The following is an 18821-nucleotide window of genomic DNA, read 5'->3' as shown; positions in this document are numbered from 1 at the left end:
CTGAAAACTATACTTTTTTTTTCTTTTTTTTTTTTTTTTTTTTTTTTTTCCTTTTCATCAAGCTGTTATCATGTTCCTCTTGTTTGTTATTTAGCAATCTGTACACAGCTCTCTCAAAACTCTTATAAGGTTATAAGGTTATGTGATGTTCATCTTTTTATATTTAGTGCATTGAACTAGTTATATCTGATAAATGAAATGTATGTATGTTTTATAAGGAGAAACTAGCATCTCTTTACTCTTTAATATGATTCATTGGATATACATCTGAAAACTATACTTTTTTTTTCTTTTTTTTTTTTTTTTTTTTTTTTACCACAATAGGCCTCTGTAAAAACAGTATTAAAGCTTTATTAACTTTAACAGAACTTCTGCTTTTTAGCTTTTGATTTGGGGGAATTTTCTTTTCTTTTCTTTTCTTTTCTTTTCTTTTCTTTTCTTTTCTTTTCTTTTCTTTTCTTTTCTTTTCTTTTCTTTTCTTTTCTTTTCTTTTCTTTATTTATTTATTTACATCACAGATAGATTAGTTTCCTTCCCCATTCCCAGTCTACATCTCATACTATTCATTCCTTTATGATTTTTTCTTTATTCGGTGATGTTTCTTGCACTTAATACATGACATTTTAGCTTATATTCTATTCAGATTCTTCAAACTCATTAAATTTCTGGTATTTCCTATTTCTCTATTCAGTCATGACCATTTGTCTTTCTTGATAGTAAGCTTTTTATCTCTTGCAGTATTTTCTTGTTTCGTGACAATTTTTAGATCATTTTTGATGCTTCAGCTAATCCATCATGAATGCCAGGGAGCTTCTAGTGACTGCGAATTGCACTGGAAGTAAACCCTGAAACTCACTCTCTCACTTGATCTGAGCGTGAAGATCAAAGACCTTCATGTCCTCGTCCTAAAACCACACCTAAGATAATTCACTTCCTTTTTATAGAAATAATAATCATAATCATAATTGTTTAGTAGATTAGGAACACATTATATACTTTAAAATGTTGATGTTTTGATGAATATATGCTATCAAATGACTTAAAAAAACAATAAGTGGACATTCAGTGCTAACGTTTCTTTTGCATGAGCCTCAAAGATTATATATTTCTGTGAGACTGCTAGAGTTACATCTTCACTCCTTGATTTCAGGTGAATCTTATCGTAACGCAGTAAGCCTAATAGAAGGTTGACTTAAATAGGATTCAAAAAGTGCTATTAATACATGCTAACAAACACTTTTAAAAGATTTTAACCACGATCTGGGACTGAAATCAGGAAGAATAGTGAGTAATAAATATGCATGTTTCATAATGGATCAAACATATATAGGTATAGAGAATACACAAAACATTGAGAGAAGAAATGCTAAACTTTCTTTTCAAGACTGGGTTAATCTAACAGCAGGAACAAGGTAAGATGCAATATAGCAGACAAATTGTCCCCCATTTTCTACTGCGATTTCTTCTGAAACATCTGGCAGAAGTTGCTGTTTGACACAGAATACTCTTGTGAAAAAAATTTACTGAGGTATGTGCTTCTTGAAAATTCACAGAATCGTAGAATAGTTTGGGTTGCAAGAGACCTTAAAGACCACCTAGTTCCAACATGCTGCCATGAGCAGGGACACCTCCCACCAGACCACGTTGCTCAGAGCCCCATCCAACCTGGCCTTAAACACTTCTAGGAATGGGGCATCTGCATCTTCTATGGGCAGCCTGTTCCAGTGCCTCATCAACTTCGCAGTAAAAAAATTCTTCCTAATATGTAATATAAATCTACCATTTTTTAGTTTAAAACTCACTACACTCCTTTTAAGGAGTTCCTTTCCACCTTTCTAGTAGGCCCCCTGGAGGTCTCTCCAGAACCTTCTTTTCTCCTGGCTGAATTCAACTTTCTCAACCTGACAATCCCAACTCTCAGCCTGAGAAATTATTCTGCTGCTGTGGAAGGAAAACAGGGGCTAGAATATTAATTCAGCCTTATTCAGTCTCATGTATCCTAGAAGAGTGTACAGAGATTTTAATTTAGTTGCAACTGCTGAGATAGGTAGTACTAGACATCCAGTACTGGAGGCTTATCTCTAACCTCTTGATTGACCAGAATGATTAAGCTTGAGGGCCTTTGGATTTTAAGAAGGAGAAGAGGTTCAAAACATGGATTAGACTGAGAGAGAAAATATACCACTGTACAAACTGATTTGTCTGTCACCAGCCCTGAGTAGCTAAAATTTTAAGAAAAGTTAACTTGAGAATGTTTTATTATTTATGTATTTATTTATTTATTTATTTCAATGTTCTCTTTTTGCATTTCAACATATTAATGGTGTTATTTTCTATCTAAATATTTAATGTGAATTGCTAAACTGCAGATGAATTCTGTAGCCCTTTGCTGAGGTTATTTAATGAACCAGCAATGTGTGAATGGTATGCAGGTAGAACCAACACTCACGTTAAACATGATGTGAATCATGATTACTTCAGGCTTAGGTTTAGAATTTAAAAATTCTCAGAGCAGCAGAATAATGATTAGTATACTCATATTTATGTTTAGAATTGTAAAATACCTGATAAACTGAGAATCAGTTGCTACAGCCTTTGTTGACTAAATCACTGAGGAACATTTGGGACCATGATGATGTGATTCAGGAAAATGTGCACCAGTTTGGAACATTTAGGAATCCTGAAATATTTTGTATAAAACACAGCCTAAAACGAAATGACAGAATTATATATGACCTTTTCTTCTAGTCTGTATATTTTTGTTCCTTCATGAAAAAAATATCTGAATGCTTGGCAGAGATACATATCAGGCATCTATCACATTAAATTCCTTCTATCATTCATATTATCTTTAGGTAGATAACTATGCATCTTTCATAAATCTATTTTGGTTTGGCTTGTCTGTTGTTTTCACTGTTTGTACCATTGGAGTGGTTTGATTGGCTAAAAGATGGTGTGTGTTTTTTTAACTTCAAAGCTGTCAGTCTTTCACTTTTCTTGTTCTGCTACTACTTTGATTGTTTTGCACATTTTTGTCCAGTCTATTGTGTTGTTCATAGAGTTTCTTAGTCTTCTTCATCTGGATGTCATTCTCTATATTCACGCATTGTATATTGTTTTATCAGGAGAATGAGACATTTTGACAAGATTACCATGTATGATATGTCAGAAAACATCATTTTCTTTTGAGCTAGGATGATAATGTCTCACTAATTTTGCATCCTCTTATGGTAGATATTTTTTTTGTGATTATTTTTAATTTAATAACACCTTACCTGTCTTCATGTCCTGATTCACACCTAAAAAGAGCATCAACCAGATGTAGAGCATTAGTACTTGTGGAATATACGGAGGATTGTCCTTTCTTCCAAAGGGAATTAATTTTCAGACTTAAACTACACTCTTAAGAAAACAGTCATCTAAAGAATATTTCTTCTTGTGTTTTTATGACATTGTAGAGACTCTGCTCTTGTCAGTACCTACTCAATATTCCTTAACTCAAGTATTCCAGAACTCAAGTATTTGGTTGAAACGTTAATTGAGCTAGAGATCTTTTGTGTGGATAGGAGGTAATTTTAGTAATTTTCATACTTTTATGGTGCAGAATAATCTACCAGTGTAGACGCAAGTTTTATTCACCTGTAGCAGCTGCTATGTAAGCACTTTATATCACCAAGGACTGAAAGAGATTATTAACTACAGATGAAAGCAATTATTTTAGGGTCACGTACCTTAATCAATAGTTATTGCATTGTGCAAACTCGTCTTCTCCTAATGTGAATGGAAAGAGACAGAAAACGATATGCCTAGAATTACCTTTCTGAAATACATGCTTTAGGGTAGTGGTAAATCTGTTGTTGAGAATGCAGAGATATTAACTGGGACTATGATCCCCTCTAAAAAGAGTAAAAATTAGTATTAGTATTAGTATTAATATGCTTGAGGAACCTTTTGTACACTGTCATAAAATAAAAGATCATAAAAAATAAGTTGTATGTTATTTTCACAGTGGCATCACCAATACAATTTCCATCACCAGGCTTTGAATGAAAATCCAGAGAAATTGACGACTTAGACATATATTAACTACATTTACAAAAGACAAAAACAAAATGTCTGCACATTTTGATCCATTATGTGCAATCATGTTTACATGAAAGTGTAACAAAATAATTACCAAAGAAACTTGTAGAGCAAAATGTGGCCTTATTACCCTAAATAGTTGCATTTTCTTCCTACTTTATTTGGTTACAATAATTATTTTTAATTATAAAGGAAAATGTATCTGCTCAAGTATTAAATGTGTATGATGATGAAAATACATTGTCTTAACATTTATAAATATCATTTGTTTCAGGTTTGTTTTTTCACTCAGTTTTTCTATTGGCATAGACTTTTATTTGAATCATTTTTTAAAATAAAGAAATTGAAAAAATAAATAGAAAAAAAAAAAAAAATTACCTGTCTGCACTATGACAGCTGTCCAGTGTTGAAAAAGTGTTAATTAAACGTCTATACAATCTTTTCCTTCCTCTTTGCTTTTAGCACAAGCAATGTGTTTACAAATTCTAAAGACTACATTTAAACATTATATTTTAAAGGGCATAATACCAATATTGTGCAAGTAAATCTTTACTACAACTATCCTGCCATAGTTTTGAATGCTTGATATTTTTTTTGCATATCTAGAACACAGGCGCACATAGTGGTGTCAACATATTAATGACATGATGTGATGTTTCAGTTTTGGGGGCACTGAAAGAGAAATTGGGTTTCTCAGAATGACAAGCATATATATATATGTGGTTTCATATAGTTCACATAGTCAACCTATTTCAGAAAGATTAAGGAAATTGCCATTATTATGTGTTCTTTATCAATAGCATTATAACAGAGTGTAATTCTGTAACAAGAAAAACTCTTGCTAACTCTGCTGCAGAGTTTTAGTAACCTGCCATTTCTTTTCCTACAGGAGCGTGGTCGTACCAGTGAAGAAGCCCCCACCAGGTAGTCTGGCCGTGACCACAGTTGGAACTGCCACAGCGGGGAGTGGGCTGCCACCGGGTAGTACACCTAATATATTTGCTGCAACAGGAGCTACACCAAAAAGTATGATTAATACAACAGGTATCGTCCTTAAATATTTTTGTGACACTCATTTTTCCTTTTTTTTTTTGGTTTGTTTTTGTTATTTTTAGTGGGTTTTTGTTATTTTTAGTGGTGTATTGTTTTGTTTTGTTTTCAACCATCTTTTCAGTTATTGTTTTTGTGCTGTTCAAAAAAACCTGGAAAGTCTAAATCTTGTCCTTTGTTAGAAACAGTATTCTCACTTGGTGTATGTTTACAATCTTTGATAGTACATGTTGGACTTGTACAACCCTTAAATAAGTGAATAAATATTGTTTTATAGTCATAGTTCAGAATAAAAATGAGCTAGCTTCTCCAGTGCTCTGCAGTAGAGAATGTTTGTATGATATATACCAATTAATACCACGCTGAACACCAAAAAAATTAAAGACTACAGGATATTTATGCATAGATTATGAAGGTTAATAGTTTTGGCAATCATTATTTACCAATACAAGTATTTTATGATTTTTGGAAGGTTTTTTGGTAAGAATTTACCTAATTTAACTCTAGTCATGTCTTATCTGTAGTTATTTATTGTGATCTATAGAAGGAGGATAAGAGTTTTTTTAATTATTTGAACTAGTAAAAGTGGGATTGTCTATCATGAAAGAATCTGTTGACTATGGAGACTGTGGTTTCCTATCAGAAATGAATCCTTACTGTGAGAGCAACCGATGTTTACTTAAACTCCTTTGAAATGTCTGGCTGTGGTCTGTTTTCTTTCTAAACTAAGCAAAAGCACTTGAGAGAAGAGCTCTCTTCAAGGATATCACAACTGCAGTCAAGGGTTGAGAAAATTAAAATCTCCCTGGGGTTGCAGAAAATGGAGGGGAAAGCTTTTGGCATCCTTCTACTTCATGGAATAATATGAAGACACACTCATTATTTTTTCTTTCTTTTTGCAGATTACCTTTAATACCTGGTAATAGAACTTTGATTTTTCTAATGATAAAAAAAAAAAAAAGTTAATTATCCTGAGGCAGATGGGAGGGAAGAAGGCTTTGAATGTGTTTTTGCTTCTATGAATGGTTTCATTTTGTGTAGCCAATTCTGTTAATTTTAAATGGATTTCGTTTTAGGTACTCTGTCATGCAAAAAATAACCTACTGTTGAAACCTTGTTTTCCAAATGATTTTGAGTAGTGTGAGCTTTTCAGACTCCTCACTGATTAAAGATCTGGTGTATTTTGGCTGGAATGTAGTAGCTCTTCTTTGTAAGTAATAGCATTTAAAAATCAGTCGTCTCCCTGATACCACTCTTAGTAGAGGACAGTATTGAATGTACCATGGTACATCCACATTTTTGTAGATTTTATAGCTTTTTCTGTTTTTTTCTTTGTTTCTTTTTTTTTTTGTGTGTGTGTGTGTGTTTTGTTTTGTTTTTTTTTTTGGTTTGTTTGTTTGTTTTTGTTTGTTTTGTTTTATTTTACATTTTGTATTGTCTCCTAGCTTGATTTATGGAAAGTATTAATTAGATGGAACTTCAAGTGTCAGATTTAATTAGTCAGAACTAAATGGGTACTAAACTTCTTGTGATCTTATTTGGTAAAGCCTTTTTGTGCCTGAATTCATTGGAATGAACTTTATTGATTACCAAGAAAGTTTTCAAAATGATTCCTTTCCAACAAATTTAATATCAACATTTTAGAAGCAGTAAATGCATTAATGGCAGTAAGAATTAGTATAACATTGAAAACATATATATATTAAATTAAAATGCTTGTTTTGCAACTTTTAATTTAGCTATGCCTACAGTAGTTAAAACAGTGATTCTATATGTCAGTTTTTGAGGTGTATGCATCAAGTATCCAGATGCTTTCAGGTTGTAGAGTTTGTGAAATTATCTGTTATTAATGATTTTAAGGTAGTAAAGAGAACTTCATTAAATCACAGAGACTTTTTCTATGATAAAAAAGGAACAGTATACAATTCTATTAGAAACACTAGATGTCCCCCCAAACCTATTTACAATTGTTTTTACAGTGTGTCACAGATAGTGTGCCAATGCAATTTTATCTTTGAGGTATATTCTGTGCTGGAATTCTGTGTGGGTTTTGTTTGTTTGTTTCTTTAAGTTATTCATAGATTGGAGTCGGTGTTTACATTGCATCTGCCATCATTGTCATAGTCAATGCCACTGTCACAATGCAATGAAATGTATGTTACTGATGCCCTTTTAGTGCTTTGAATATTTATTTTAGGAGACAGATTTTCTTCTTTCATTCTTGTAAGAATCTGTTTCTGTAGTTTTTAGAGTTGATTTCTGTAATTCCTATTCTGATTCTCACCTCTGTGTTAAATCAGTAGTTCTTAGTCTGTTTAGCCTTCTCTTCTGGGGTCCTCACCGGTTAAATAACTTAGCAACTACTTTTTAAAACAAAAGCCATAATGAAAAAAAAAAAAAAAAAAAAAAAAAAAAAGGAAGGAAAGGGGGAAAAGCAATGTGTGTTACCTAAGTATATATAAGCCACCTCTCACTCACACAGTAATAAAACTAGTAATTAGAGTAAATCAGTTCCTATCCTAAATCCTGAACCAACTACTATAGTAGCCCAACAAAACCTACTTCATTTTGATACTGTTTTGAATGTTTATTTTTTTTTTTAATGTGACAGTCAAAAATCCAATTTTTACCTTAATTCATTTCAAAAAAAAAAAAAAAAAATAATTTAAAGAAAAAAAAAAAAAAAAAGGAAAAAGGTACCTGCTGCCTGCTGCCAGAAAATGTTTGCCCATTTCCACGCTTTTATCTCTACTTCATTTCTTCGTTTTCAGCTGCCTGCTTAAGCAGTTAAGAAATCATACAGGCTTTGTAAAGATTTTATTTGTTATTTGTAGGAAACTAATATATATATATTAATATGCTTATATATCAGTTACTAACACTGACCAGCAATGAGGAGTTACTAGTTATGATTTAAAAGAAATTGGTAGAATAATGTAGTTGATCCCTAAACTTCATTTTCTGGGGTCTTCCACCTCTCGTTCCTAACTTGGCTAAACCTTCCTCATTGTTTGACACCCTCATCTCTGGTAATATTGCAGTCCCTCCAACTCCACAATAGTTAGTTGATACCTCCGTTGCTGTGATGTGTTACATGGTGACTGTGCAGCAGAACAGTGACAGCATTTATCACGATGCTTTCACTACAGCTCATGGCCACTGTATGCCTTTTCTGTTTTGCTTCAGAGAGTCTGAACTCACAGTGCCGTTTCAGCAAACATGATAGATTGGCATTTAGAGTCTAAGTTTAGCCCTTAGCTCTGACCCACATCACATAAAATATAAATGTACACTCTGTTTGCATCTTTTTTCTGGGCAGCTGTTCACAACCCATTGAAATGATACCCCCACTTCCCTCCTTACTCTTCGGGTCTTAAAATTCTCCTTGACTAGAGGAAGGAAACTGAAAAGCTAAAATTAGAGTCTTGTTAGAGTATTAATATTCTTCAGATGCCAGTTTGCCCCATTACTTGCTGAAGGAATGAACATTTTCTATTTTCTCAGTCATTTTAATTTCTATTTAAAAGGAAAAAAAAAAATCTATTTGCCTGTAGTTGCAACTGGGCAGCCAAGATGTATGTACATATAGAAAAACAAACAAACTAACAAAAAAAACACAACAGTTTAACTCCTATTCTTCTCAAGCTCATCTTAAATATACCTCTATTTTAGAAAGTTCTTGATTTACAGGATGATGTAAAAATGTTTTCATCTTTGGAATATAATTTGAGAATAATGAAAATGAGGTAAGGATTTATTTTGCCTGACTTTCAGCTTATTATTTACTTTAAGCTTATTATTTTTTACCAGCAAAATAAGGTATTAATTTTTATGGTATTCACATTGAATATTTTTAATTGTTTTAGAACAAATAACATTATTTCCTTACTTAAAAATAAATGAATAAGACAAGGACTATATTAAAAGTTTTAAAAGTTATATTTTTTCAGATTGAATTAATACCTGTATTTTTTGGTGGACAGGTGCAGTAGACTCAGGATCTTCTTCTTCCTCTTCGTCATCCAGCTTTGTGAATGGTGCTACCAGCAAAAATCTCCCAGCTGTCCAAACTGTTGCTCCAATGCCAGAGGATTCAGCTGAAAATATGAGGTACACGAGTTCTATCTTTTAATATTAATGATCATTTCTCTTCCCACAAAAAGCATACAAAACACTATAAAAGGAAAAAATATATATGAGAATGCATTTTAGCTTCTTCATTATGCCTTGCTATAGTTAATCATATAAATCAATATATATTTATAAACTTGTTTAGTACTAAGAATGTACAGACTAAAATAACACTTCACTGAAAAGCCTAATTTCTTAGGACTATGCGGGTTGCTAAAACTTCGTTAAAAGTTATTTCTCAGTTTACCAGATTTTTACAATACTCAGTAATGAAAGTAAAAATCAGTATGCAAGCACAACTGGGCAATAGGGCATTAGTAAGTAGAGAGACTCTTCTGAGCAAACAAAAGCCCTGTTTAAACTAGAGAGAGTGAAAACAGACATGCATTTATGCAGCTAACTAAATTGTGGACTAGATCTAGGTATAACAAAAGGAACATGTCATGGAATAGTCCCCTAAAATTGCCCTCTAAAATTCCTATTGCATATCTTTGTATGATAATTTATTTTGTAAAGGTAATTTGTGCCACAGCACATCAAAGATGAATTTTCAACCTTTTCAATGTGCACACCTATTTGCCCTAAAAAAGCTGCAACTGGATATAGTAAAGAGCTGACAAGTGTCCCTTAGTTGGCTAGCTAATTCAAGATGTGGTTTTAAGATTGGAATGAAAACAGCAACCATGAATTGTTCATGAGCTTAAAAGTTGCCAGGTCTTGTCCTATAGAAGAATTTAATTGCTTAATGCACTCCAGTGCATAAAACTAATTTTGTCTTATACGTTAGGACAGTATACTTCTGAGGACAAAGTCTTTTATAAAATTCAGATACTGAAGTATGTTAAAATTAACTTGAATCTTTAACAAATTTATTGTTAAACAATTTTAACCAATGCAATGTTCGTATATTTTATCAAAAGCATTTTGAAAGTTTTTCTCCTGGAGTCAAGGAACAACTTCAGTTGCAAAATCTGGCATTCAAATTTTGAATTCTGAGTTTGAACTCAAAAGTAGTTGTACTCCAAGTACTAGCTGTAATTAGTCACTGGAAAAAATTATACAGATCACTTCATCAAAAATGTAGATAAATTAATCAACCTGAGAAATTGGGGCTTTTTTTCCTTTCTTTTCCATTCCTTTTCTTTGGGGCTTTTTTTCCTTTCTTCACTTCCCTTTTCTACTAAAACTTTATTTTGATAATAGATCATTTTTGTTTTTCTTATTTTAAAATTATTGTGCTTCTAAGAATCAGAGCTGTTTGTGGGAATGGAAAGCATGAAGTGACAGCTAACTTGTCTAAGCCTTCCCTTATAGTAACTGCACAGGAAAAAAGTAACTCCTTATTGCTGTAGACCAAGCAGAAGAGAGTGAGCGGGAGAATGATCTTGGACTCTTAGGCATTTAATAGTCTTGATTTTTAGGTGGAGGTTTGGTCCGGCGTGAGGTTACAGAGGTAGCATACTTGGGATTGGAACAGTGTGTGCCCCTACCTCATAATCTTGTTACAGCTCTGCTGTGGTGATTATATATATCCAAGGCTGTAGATTTCGTTGCTTTTTTATTTAATATCACATAACATTACAGAAATTGCAAAACATTGTACAAACTAAACTTTATCATGAACATAAAAAGTGTTTACTCTTTCTAAATATTTTCAATTGTCATTTAAAGTATTTCACTTCTGCCTTCTGTTTCTTTTTACTCTAAAAGGTGTTTTTAATGCTAAAAACTGAAGTGACAGCTATGATTCTCATAACATAATTTTTGATTAAGTTTATAAAATTTAAAGAGTTTTCTTCTGTCCTCACAAAGTAATGTATCCATCCATATTGCCAGGTCCATGTGATAATTATGAGTGTTTGTGCTGTCCTGGATGTCTATCTTCCTTACACATTCTGTGATAAAATATGATAAAATATCTTTTATCATATTTCAAGTCTTAAAAGAATCTCTAGCTTTCTAAAACAAACAAACAAACAGACAAAAAGTAAGCACACAGAAATTTGGCTTAATAACCAGACTCATGCTGGATTGGTGGGCAAAGAGTGAATTGTTTCTCCTGTAATTTCACATTCATCATTCATAGGCATGCTGCTTTTGATAAGAGTAAGGTAAACATGTGTAACGTACAAACATAGTACTGGTCCCGTTGAGTGTAAAATCCTACTAAGGAAGTAAATTAAATGGTTCAAATAACAGAGTTAGTTTTTACAGTAAGGACTTTAATAATTTCCAGAATCTCTTGTCTGTAGCTTGTATAAGCTTTGCATTTCAGACTTTTTTATAAGAATTATTATTATTATTATTTTTATAAGAATTATTATTATTATTTTATAAGAATTATTATTATTAGATTATTATTTATTTATGCATTATAAGGTATAATAGATGTGAGAAGCAGCTGTAGTATCAGATCAGTCTGTCTGTCCTCTTTTGCTTCTCTCTGTGCATGTGGGTGGACCAGAAATTCAGTAGATGGGCCACCTGCTTCCCTGAATCTTTTGGGGTCTCTGTTTATGCTTTTGTCTTAATTCTTCTTTTTGAAACAGTCAGTTTTCAACACATAAATTCACCAAGGATTTATATAAAGGCAAAAGGATTTTTTTTTCTATATTTAAATATTAACTTCTGTCATTTGATATGAATTTTTAAAGAGTGCTAAACTTTGATCTCACACTTTCACAGAATACTATCCTGAATTCCTTCTGAATAGATCCATAATGTACAAGTCTAATCAACTATCCATTTGATAGCAAGATGCTCAAATACCTTGAGGTATTAATCATAGGATGTTTAATCCAAAGTGTTGATTAACAGCACAACCATACCTCCCACATCGTTGGAACTTTAAATAATTTTTTTTCTTCATTTTAAAACTTTTAAACTTTTTTTTTTTTCCAATTGTACATGAAGTTTTCAGAGTTAAATGAATTCTAAAGTTGGAACCTTTAAGTAAATTTACAGTGAAAGCCTATTTTAAAACATGGTTTAGAGAAGTCTAGATTTATCTAGTAGTTTTTTCTCTAGCAGCAAAAGCTTGCTTTGCTCTATATTGCAATTGAAAAACTCAAAGCTAGTCATTAGTGTTTCAAGTACAGTCAATAGAAGCTCTAGCACAATGAAATTCACTCCAGCTAATCATTTAAAACAATGGCTGGTGATGTGAATCTCTGCTTTAGAATATTAAAAAATCAATATCTGAATTTGAAATAGGGAAGCAGAAACTTGAAAGAAAATAAGCTATAAGAATTCACTTTAAGCTATTGAAGGAAAACTTCCAATGTGTTTATAATGTGATATTTGTTTTTAAATGTAGGAATCTTCATGTGACCTGAATCAAAAGGTCCACATTTATTTAGCATTTATATATAGTAGATACCACTGAAAATTTAATTGTTACTGTTCATTCTCTAAGGTTCTGTCAATAAATGTAACTTCTTCCTATACTGCGCTTTTAAATGCCGATAATATTTTTTGCTGTAGTTTCAGCACAAAGAAAATGTTCTGCTACAAGCTGTCTGGGGAAAAAAAAAAAAAAAGAATGAAAGAAAGAAACAAAGTAAAAGAAAGAAAGTAAATGAAAGAAAGAAAAAAGAAATGAAGTAAATAAATAAATATTGGTAGACCAGAATATATATGTAATATCATGTACGTTTTTCAGTAATACATCAGTTCTTTGAGGTTACATAGAAAGTGTTTAATCGTTGCACAAGAGTTTCAGAGGGCACAGGTGTTGTGCTCTGTCAAGTTTTAAAAGGGACAGAATAAAGAAGGAATCTAAGGAAATAGAGTCCTTCAGATAGTACACAAACCTCAGCAGTCCTATGCAGTTCTATTGCTAGCTTTGTACACTCAGAAAAAGGTATATTATTTCAGAGGCAAACAGAAGTCACAACACTCCTTCCCATTGTACAAGTAGAAATCTAGGAATACTCCATGCCTCAAATAGTCTCAGCAGGCTGAAAGGTAGAAATACAGTACCAAAATGAATTACCTGTGATCATTGATTTTTCTTGATTCCTGTTCTAGAACACTTCCTCATGCATTTCCTTGTCTACCATTTCAATGACAGATATTATTATGTGAAAACCTGAAGAAAGAATCAAGTTATTTATGATTGCATTATGTGAATAAAAACTACTTTCTTCAAGTTTTCAAATATATATAATATATAAAGTGAGATAGGTGTAATATCTGACATTCTTCTTCCATGTTTAAAAATGAGAAAAAAAGTTTGCTTGTTTTGGTACTCTGTCAATAATGTAGAATTTAAGAGGCTGCCACACTGCTGAATCTGAAATGGCATTTTTCATTTACATAAAACCATATAAACACATTTAAATCATTTAAATTATGATAATTCTCTTCTCTAAAGAATCTTACAGAAACTTTTAAAAACAGATGTGTTTTGACATCATTTAATTTCAAGTTTTAAGTCTTCTTCCAGTCATGGTCTCTGTTTTTCCACAGTATCACGGCAAAGCTTGAAAGAGCCTTAGAAAAGGTGGCCCCTCTCCTGAGAGAAATTTTTGTTGATTTTGCCCCTTTCCTATCTCGTACCTTGTTGGGCAGTCATGGACAAGAGCTGTTGATTGAAGGTACTGTTTCTAAGATTATATTATTTTAGCTATTTGTAGTTTGATACGAATACTGTTTCTTTTCAACTGTTTTTGATAAATAAATGAATCAGTTGTTAATGTCTTGTGATTTCACTTACTCTCATTTAACTTTATTTAAAGTAACAAAAATGTCACCCTGAAATACATCCTGTCACCTTGGAGTACAAAAATCTCTCTGTAATTTGCTTTTTGATCCTCAGAATAATGTGTCTTTCATACCGACTTTGAGAAACTGTTGAAAAAATATAATTAAAAAATATAATCAATTCTCATGGAAGAAAATAAATTGAAGAATGTGGTCCAATATTATTGATATGTGCATCTAGATTTGGTAGGGAGACTTTCCTCAGGTGGGTCAACTGGATTCACATGGGCAGATAAAGAGCTGTCCCTAGAGGAGAATATAAAGCATTTATGTGTATATGTATGTATGCATTTATTTTAAGAGAAGGATCTTTGAACACTTTCAAGGATTTTTTTATGCATTGTCTTTACTACTAAGTAGTTATAAAAATTGAGAAAATAATGAAAACTCAGTGAACCAGTAAGTAATCCTGAAGTTATATAGAAAGTAATGAATCACTACTAGCACAGCTAAAATAGTGATGGGGGAATTGACATAAGCATGCACTTTTCCTATGTCATATATCCAGAGGAACATATTCAGTCAATAATTTTTTTCCTTCCATTTCTTATTGTCAATTAACTGTCAATATTGTTTACTGAGAGGTATAAGAGTCATTAATGCAAAGCTCATGCTGTGTGAAGATGTCTGCAGGAAAAACAAAACAGAGCAAAACAGTTTGTCTTCCTTCTGCTGTATACACATTTTCTCTAAATACTTATGTAGAGTCTTTTTCTATGCTCTTAGTTATTATTCCCCACATTGGCCTTCTTTTATTTTTAATTCTAGAAATATTTCACCTTGTGACTCAAATCTTTTAAATAGCCTTTTCCTTTTTTGATTTTTTTTTTTTTTTTAAGAAAAGGAGTGGTAAAGTAGCTTAGTAATTCTCAGAAAGTTACTTTTTTCTTTTTTTTTTTTTTAATACTGTTTATTTCATAGCTATGAGTAAGTTGCTGTTCTCACTTAATGCTTAATAACACCCGAAGCTGAGCTATTCAGTGAGAACATCAAGATGACTGTAAACTATTTGATGTATTTCATTAAGTCTTTCATTTCAGTAAAGTTGATTTCAAAATTTACAGCAGTATTATCCTTTTTTTTGTTTGACAATTGTTTAATTGCATTAGAGTTTTTATAGGATACAAATACAATTGTCTTAGTTTCACCTCAGCTCTTTTATAGATTAAAAATTTCTTCTCCAGTGCTGTTCTGACTTCATCTTTTGGTCCAATTTGTAGTGTGGACAGGGCTCCAACGTTTTTCAGCATATGACAAGAATGAAAAGCTACAGACCACAGGAACCCCACAGTACATGGCAGTATGAGTCTATCTCATTGCTGTCCAGACAGAGATCTGGTCTTGTTGGCCATTGCATTATTCCAATACCCACTTTGACTGCCTTTCCAAATTTTGTCTCTTCTATGATTCAGCCATACACTTCATTCTCAGGAATATTTTTTTATGAATCAAACACAAATCCAGTCACAGGTGGTTAGATTTGTGCACTGCATGCCACAGGACTTGTATTTCTGTTCACTCTTTCTAAAGCAGTAGGACTTCTTTCTTCTTAACAAGGAACTCACAGAGTAACTTTTACAGTCGTCACTGTGTACTTCTTCTCATCTTTGTTTTCTTCATTGCAGACTTGATTTCAACTAAACTGGTATTACCTAGCTGAGTTCCCTTTAAAAGAGAATTCTAAATTCTCTCCTAATCCTTTACCTGATTTACTTCGATAAATTTCCTGTCATTGTTTTACCAATAGTTAAGGTGGTCTTATGCCTTGAAAGTGCTCTCTATATAATGACTCTGCAAAACAGAGATTTGAGTAGAGTAATTCAAGATATTTGAGTATGTAGAATTCCTTTTGGGCTTGGATAATTTAAACTTTATTTTTTACTGGAAAGTAGCAATTAGCTTGACAGTTTTATATGAAATAGTTTAATCTTTTGCTTTGTATGTAAAGGTTTTTTTTTTACAGCAATTAAAAAAGAACAAATAAACTTCATTTAATCAAACTTGAAGGTGCTGTTTTTCAAACTGATCACCATAAATATATCTGTTCCATTCTATAAAGTGTGTCCTTTTCTTTTGAATTTTCATGCTTGAAACACAAACATACCTTCCCACCTCCTACTGTCTTTCAGAACCTCCATATGGTATAAAACCTTCTCTATATCCTATATCAGATTTTGTTAAAATCTAAAAACTTTCAGACATCCTTGATGGCAAAAGAAGGGTGTGCAGTTTTTTGCTGTTTCTCCCTAGTACTTTTGTGCTTGTGGGTGCAAAAATTACTAAGTAATTTGAGAATTTATAAGAGGATGCAGTTTTGTAGCTTAGGTTTTACATACTGAAAAGAGAGAACAAAAGAAAAGGGAACAGAAAAAAAAATAATCTGATACTGCTAAAGCAGGTTAATTATGCAAACTTTCTGGAATATATGATGCTGGAATATAGGCATTATTAATATAGTTATTTGGAGAAGTGTATACAACTGAGTTATGTTTTCTCCTTTTGTGGTAGCTGATCTGTCTCAAACTTCTGGCAAAAAAAAAAAAAAATATCTTGCAGCTATACTGTGCCACTTCATTTTTCTTTAACGTGTATCATAATTCTGTGTCATGGAAGACTTTGGCTGATTTATTTTTAGTGGATGTGATATTCATTATCTATGCAGTGACGTCTTAACTTTTGTGTTGGGTTGGAGTGGCCTGGCTGCAAGGATCTGGTCAACTCTAGACAAAATACTAAAGCTACTCTTACTCAAAATCCTTGATTCATGTTTGTTCATGTAAATTCATAAATGTAACTGATAGAAGAGGAACCCTATCAAGTAGTAATCTGACGCTGCATTGCTATTGGTAAAACTCTTCACCCGTTTACTTACTGAAATAGGTCTCATCTTTACCCCTTCTCCCCAAACCAGTACTTTTTTCAAAGGTATTGTACACTTCACTGTTCTTCAAATGTTTCATCCACTTTCCAGAATATTATATAAGTGGAAGGTGTCCTTACTGATAAGTTAAAAATGACTGATTTGCAGTTGACTGCAAATAGCTTTAAACAAAATATGCCAAAAACAGTCCAGTATTACTGTGATTCATCAACTGAGGTTCTTCAATGCCTCAGAGAACAGAAGTTGCAAAGGTTAAAGTTGTCAGTATAGAATCTAATTGGAAACAAACATGCAATATGTGTAGGTCATATATTTAAACTTAGCCATACTCATTGTGGAGTTCCATTTAACACTTGCACAGATATGTTTTCACTAACTCTAGTTTCCATATGGTCTGCAAATACCTTCCATGTGAAGTGCATTACAACATTCTAGCTTTTAGGTGAAAATGTTACAGGCAACTGTAATATGATACATATTCGAAAGAAAAGTTATATCCTCTCTCTGTCGAGTAAAAATAAGTAGAAACATTTTCAGTACAGCTGTACTTGTAGTATCCTAAACTGCAAGAATAAGTCTAAGATTGAAACATAGTCACATATGATCCTTTCTCTTCTCTTTGGTGAGATACCAAACAAACATTACCAATTTATATATATATATTTTAAATTTTATTTTCCTGTGTGATTACTTAGGTAGAATGTCAGCCAGATACCTCTTCTCCAAAGAGCTCTTACAAATTCTTTGACATACATTTGATATGTTTCTCATACATACACAATTCAAATCAGATGAAACAGAAAATTTTTAAATGCTGATAGGAGTTTCTCCTCATTAACTCACCATATGGCCCTATGAAAATATTCAATAGAATTGGTGATGGACTAGCTTTTTATGGTATTTGACAGGAGACTTCTTGAAACAATTGAAAAATTGCCCAAAACATTCCTTTGGAAACCACAGATAGAACTTGAGTGCTAAATGGCACTACTTTAAAAGCTCCCAGAGACCGCAAGTGCAGCATCACTGTGGCATCTACGAATACTGGCACAACTTGTTTCTGATTTCCTTGAACAGTACTGAATTTTGTATTAGGAGAAATAGGATAATCATTTTCCTGAAATACTGCAGTAATCTGGAGGATCTGGAGGGGAAAAATAAAAAATAAAAATAAAAATAAATAAATAAATAAAAAGTCCTATAGTCCTATTTGGTGCTTAATGCGGCCCTCAGGGCTTTCTCTTTGAAAACTTTTCAGCACCTTGGTATTACTGTTGTGCTCAAGAGCACAGATGCTATGCTAGAAAGTGGAGTGATGGCATGCACTTGCACAACTTTCCTTTCCTGTTCATTCTGTTCTATTCTCGCACTCTTTTATCTCACTCTACCACATCCCAAATATTTTTATTTGTATTTACATGTGTGTTTTCTTTCAACTAATCAGACTTCTTGTATTTGCTTCCCAGTCTGTAACAAAGAAAGTAACTGACATTCTGAACAAAATAAATAAATAGATAAACATTAGCAAGTGAGTGAGAAAGGGAATACAAACATAGTGTTATGATTTTAAAATTTGCTTTAAATAGAATTAACTGCACTTAAGCAAAACTGAAGCTATTCATAATGTTGAAATTTCTGTGAGCCACTTTTTGATCCACTTTTTGATACTTTTAATAATAGTCTTAATTACACCATGGAATTATTTCTGACAAAGCTAACTGATTAGACAATGATATAAAAAAATCAGAAGAAAGGTATTTTGCTGAAGAGAGATGTTGAATCATTTTGTGGAATAACTGCAACTCAAGAAATAGGCACATTTCAACACAGCCAAATGCTGAGTTGGATATCTAGGAACAAAGAGCAGACTATATCTAGACAGATAAGAGGTGAGGGAAGAAGCCACACAAAG

The 18821-nt window shown here is 32.4% G+C and overlaps 1 protein-coding gene across 1 annotated transcript in view; it reads left to right on the top strand.

Annotated features, from left to right (window-relative positions):
- The window catches only part of NBEA (neurobeachin), a 527091-nt gene that overhangs the window by 211302 nt on the left and 296968 nt on the right, over nt 1–18821 (top strand). The window contains exons 32-34 of the mRNA XM_035337838.1: nt 4973–5127; nt 9117–9243; nt 13735–13862. Coding sequence (XP_035193729.1) covers nt 4973–5127; nt 9117–9243; nt 13735–13862 — 410 coding nt within the window. The remainder of the gene's footprint in view (nt 1–4972; nt 5128–9116; nt 9244–13734; nt 13863–18821) is intronic.

The sequence above is a fragment of the Oxyura jamaicensis genome, chromosome 1 (assembly GCF_011077185.1).
Source record: "Oxyura jamaicensis isolate SHBP4307 breed ruddy duck chromosome 1, BPBGC_Ojam_1.0, whole genome shotgun sequence".
Classification (NCBI taxonomy): Eukaryota; Metazoa; Chordata; class Aves; order Anseriformes; family Anatidae; genus Oxyura; species Oxyura jamaicensis.
Note: the sequence above shows the minus strand (reverse complement) of the source record. Positions and strands in the feature narration are given on the sequence as shown.